At 46.0% G+C, this 4,973-nt stretch overlaps 1 protein-coding gene across 1 annotated transcript in view; it reads right to left on the bottom strand.

Annotated features, from left to right (window-relative positions):
- T265_07111 (hypothetical protein) overlaps nucleotides 1-4,973 on the bottom strand; it is a gene marked incomplete at both ends in the record, with an annotated part of 13,569 nt that overhangs the window by 6,294 nt on the left and 2,302 nt on the right. Inside the window, 3 exons of the mRNA XM_009172554.1 lie at nucleotides 1,177-1,361; nucleotides 2,728-2,994; nucleotides 3,608-3,937. Of these exons, the coding sequence (XP_009170818.1) occupies nucleotides 1,177-1,361; nucleotides 2,728-2,994; nucleotides 3,608-3,937 (782 nt within the window). The remainder of the gene's footprint in view (nucleotides 1-1,176; nucleotides 1,362-2,727; nucleotides 2,995-3,607; nucleotides 3,938-4,973) is intronic.

Raw genomic sequence — 4,973 nt, forward strand, 5'->3', positions numbered from 1 at the left:
AGTTGAACCATCTGAGCACATAGAAATGCCGTGGAGTGCGTCGGCACCGGATTGGTCACCTGATACTGCTGCCTGGCGATCGATCAATGTATGAGTCAGATATCAGTCACGTTCGCCGTGTCCGGATAAATAATACGCCCAAATGCGTAGGCAGCGTGCGGGTGCGTGGGCAGTTCAACAGATGAACAGCACAGGAAATGCACTGAACTGCGTTCAGAACGAACGAAACTTTGGAGATGAACGGAAACTACGGGTGAAGGCAAGTAATACCGGATGGGAAATATTGCTTGATACTGGACAAAGCCAGCTAGTGGCAGGCCCCAATGTCCTGAGGGGGCACTCTGGTCTGCAGAATTCGAGGCGAGTTAAATTCGTCCTGGACATAGACAGAGGCGTACCGAATACTACGGTTCAAACCAAATGAAACAGTGATCTTATCACTAGTTCACATGGTAAAATAGGCTTCGAAAGAGGCCGCTCATTGGATCTTGAGTGGCGTGGCTGCTTTAAGGCTGAATATGAAGAACAGGCAATGGAGTTGAAGCGCCCGTGCTCCCATGATAAACTGAGCAGATATACGAAGGGATGAACTTTCACTTTGTGGTACAGTTGAGCCGCTAGCCGAGACACTCAAATATATTTTGTTGAAACATGCTCTCCGAACCCTTTGGATCGACTTCGTTTGGTTAAGAGGTACAAAATACAAGACCCTCAACTTTGCTTGTAAATGCCCTCTGTCTCCACAAATGCCCGCGAAATAAGATCGATGGAAGTCCCGGGACTGTGGTGAGTTGGTGAGCCTCAAAAGTATAAGTCCGGTGGTTATCTGCCGAAAAGTTTATCCTACTTCATAGTTAGTGTTATATCTGCTCATTCGACAATCTGTTGTATCTGACTACTGACCCGCTGGAAGTCCCGTGTGGTGAGTTGGTGAGCCTCAAAAGTATAAGTCCGGTGGTTATCTGCCGAAAAGTTTATCCTACTTCATAGTTAGTGTTTGTTATGCTCATTCGACAATCTGTTGTATCTGACTACTGACCCGCTCCAGTGCCTAGTGTCTGAAAAAAGACTCACAGGAGGGAACAAAACAGCTATACTCCGAAGAGGGAGTGCGAGAGCGTGAGTGCGCGCGAGTGCGAAAGTACAACGGTCTCAAGCTATCTACTGGGGGGACACTCTAAACTTGGAGTGGCCTTGGTACGAGGCTGCGACGCGCCGCGTAGTGCGGGGGCGTTGTCTGACCTTGACCAACGCTGACTCACGCTGTGACACGCTGCACATTGAGGGGCCGTCGTCTGGTCGACATCCAGCGGAGCTGAGGGTCTCAGTAGATTTCGGGCATTCAGCAGTTGCTCTCAGGACTCTAACCTTACTGATAATTAGTAGTATTATCGTTCAAATATTCCAACATCCCATTAGGCTGAAGAACGACGTAATCGAGAGGTCCATTGAAACGAACCTTATACACTATTTGACACGGCATATCCTGGATTGTGACTACCACGGTTACAAAACTGTGAACCACAATTACATAGTTAACTTTTAGATCTCCGGATTTTGGATAAAGACGTATGGGTCTTGTTTAAAGGTGTCCCACGTTTCATTTCCTAGTGTATCGGAGCCATTTTGACAACATACGTCTTGTCTCTCGATGGGAAACTAAGGTGACCTAAAAGATGGCAGCTTCTAGCATATACTCAATAGTGTGTACCCCTTTGCAGAAACCACACCACTTACTCATTACCATAAACACGCATTGGATGCGCTTTACTAACACTCGCATGCATAAACACACCTACAATTTAAAGAAAATAATGCCTTTGTGGTTCTGATCATCACATACTAGTCTGCAGATGCGCGCTACTCAAATTAGCTAGATCCAATTGTCAAATTGCGATCGGATAACTGATAAACTGACACAACTTTGGAGTGCCCTCTGTCCATCTGTCGTGTGCCAGTTGTTCTCCCCCGGAACGGTTCAGCTTTCTTCAGGATAACCGGTTTGATGTTCCTATTTCAAAGAAACAGGAGTTTGAACACTATAAATTTTTAGTGTCACCCACTCGAACTGACCAGGTTACCAACTGAAATAACAATATGTTATGAATTGTATCCTTGTGACCTCATCTTTTGACAGACAAGTTGAGGTCATAACCGCGACACAGGTAGTGAGCTGGCCACTTTGGCCTTCCATACGCAAATGGCAATATCGAGTCTAGCTAACTGTGTGGACTCATCGATCTCCTGGCGTTGTCTGTTGCAGTGTTTCCAGAGTGGATGGTATGTTGTCTTTAACTCCCAACTGCTGTTTGATTTACTGGTTCAGCACACTCAAAATTTATTCGCGGTCAGATATAGTCGTGGCACTTTGAGTTTTCTGTTTAATCTGTCCCGTAATATATGCTTTCTAAGCAACATTTGAACGTTGTCTGGTTGTTACTTATCGCCGTTCATCAACGACTGTGTGCTCTTGCAACTTGGCAATCGGCCTTTAGAAGAATTAACCATGCTACATTAAGTCATCCAGTTTCCTCTGTCAACGTGGGAATTGACCAATCAGGAAAGAGAAGCTGAATAAGTCAAACCAAACATGTCAACAGCTACCACATCGAATATCATGAAACTTTGAAAAGATCAATCCTTTGCGTTGTATTCCTGCGTTGGTTTGGTTTGTGCTTCGTGAATAGTAGCACGTTCCTTAGGCTTACGAAAACCTTCATGACTTACCATGGTTATCAACACCCTGTTCCATGAGGGCTTCATTTACTCCGAGACCATCGTCCCGAACCAACCGTCGATGCACCATGAGCTCCAACTGTCCTTGTTCCAAACTGCTTCCGCCTTGCGGGCGATCAGTGTAGACAGCGAGTGCCAGTGGGGGTGATTCGGGTGAAGTTTCACCAGCACCTTTGATCAGGATCCGATTGATCACAGGGTAGTAGTTAGAGGCGATGGGATCATGTAAGTTTGTGGTTCGAATGCGGCGAATCAGTCCTTGTGACCTCATCTTTTGACAGACAAGTTGCGGTCATAACCGCGATACAGGTAGTGAGCTGGCCACTTTGGCCTTCCATACGCAAATGGCAATATCGAGTCTAGCTAACTGTGTGGACTCATCGATCTCCTAGCGTTGTCTGTTGCAGTGTTTCCAGAGTGGGTGGTATGTTGTCTTCAACTCCCAACTTCTCTTTGGTTTACTGGTTCAGCACACTCAAAATTTATTCGCGGTCAGATATAGTCGTGGCACTTTGAGTTTTCTGTTTAATCTGTCCCGTAATATATGCTTTCTAAGCAACATTTGAACGTTGTCTGGTTGTTACTTATCGCCGTTCATCAACGACTGTGTGCTCTTGTAACTTGGCAATCGGCCTTTAGAAGAATTAACCATGCTACATTAAGTCATCCAGTTTCCTCTGTCAACGTGGGAATTGACCAATCAGGAAAGAGAAGCTGAATAAGTCAAACCAAACATGTCAACAGCTACCACATCGAATATTATGAAACTTTGAAAAGATCAATCCTTTGCGTTGTATTCCTGCGTTCGTTTGGTTTGTGCTTCGTGAATAGTAGCACGTTCCTTAGGCTTACGAAAACCTTCATGACTTACCATGGTTATCAACACCCTGTTCCATGAGGGCTTCATTTAGTCCGAGACTATCGTCCCGAACCAACCGTCGATGCACCATGAGCTCCAACTGTCCTTGTTCCAAACTGCTTCCGCCTTGCGGGCGATCAGTGTAGACAGCGAGTGCCAGTGGGGGTGATTCGGGTGAAGTTTCACCAGCACCTTTGATCAGGATCCGATTGATCACAGGGTAGTAGTTAGAGGCGATGGGATCATGTAAGTTTTTGGTTCGAATGCGGCGAATCAGTTGACGTCCAGATGAGTCTGTGAAAAACTCTCCTTGAGAATCGGATAGGGATTCGGTATTAGAGACTCATGTTGCAATGAAATGTAGCGAAATTAACGACAACCATTGACCAGGCTGATATGACAGACTCTGTGAGTGTCGCGGGGACACCGTCCAGTATAACTCAATCGATCGCTAAGGTGCGCAAACCGTCACACCATGGTCAGATTCAGTCTCTCCGTGACGTTTAGACGTTTTAGCAATGACATATTACTCCTCAATTCCATTGAGTCTCACGCTAACACCACGTGAATATGTAAGCAAGCTATTGCAGTTCACATCAAGTCAGAAGAACACGTAAGTGCTGACACGGGCGTACTGTGTACACGCTTTCGTGACGGGTAAGCAAACAACTGAGTCACGTCCGCGCTCACGTGAGCAAATAAGTCGGACACACATCCAATCAGCCACTCAAGTCACATGCCAGATCGATAGTGGACCGACGAATGGACACGCACACGCGCAAACTCTCTGACACACCGCAGCAGCTACTTCACAAGTGCACTCCTTCACGGGACTCTTTAGTCGCACAATGCCTTTAGCTGAAAAACCGTTGCGAATGGAATAGAACTCTTTACGACAAAATGCTACAGTGCGTTGCTCACTATGTGTTCAAACCAAAAATCACCCTAATTCACCTTCGTATTTTTGCAGCTCATCAAACCGCTGAAGTAATCATACCTCTGACGGGATAATTCTGGTGGAATACTTTCCTATCATTAGTGGGACCCCAGTTTGCCTAGATGGAGCCCAACAATTTGGACTGACATTCTAAACTCAGTTGCCTGTCTGTTTCAGTCCATCAGGGACACGCGTAATAGCTTCCAAAATTCAATTCAATACTGGACACCCCTCTTCACCTTGTGTTCAATTGGGACGCAGATTGGGAGTCTATGTTTACCGGATAGTCTCCAAGGAGGACAAAACCGGCAGCAAGGAATGCGGTTTTATTTATGCATTTTAACGCCATAGATAGTTTTGACGTCCTCAAACACACGGGATTAACACTCCCACCAGCCGGTGGGAGCTCCCTTCAAATTACCTGCGAAAATGTCGCTTGAA

The sequence above is a fragment of the Opisthorchis viverrini genome (genome assembly GCF_000715545.1).
Source record: "Opisthorchis viverrini unplaced genomic scaffold opera_v5_161, whole genome shotgun sequence".
In the NCBI taxonomy this organism is placed as follows: Eukaryota; Metazoa; Platyhelminthes; class Trematoda; order Opisthorchiida; family Opisthorchiidae; genus Opisthorchis; species Opisthorchis viverrini.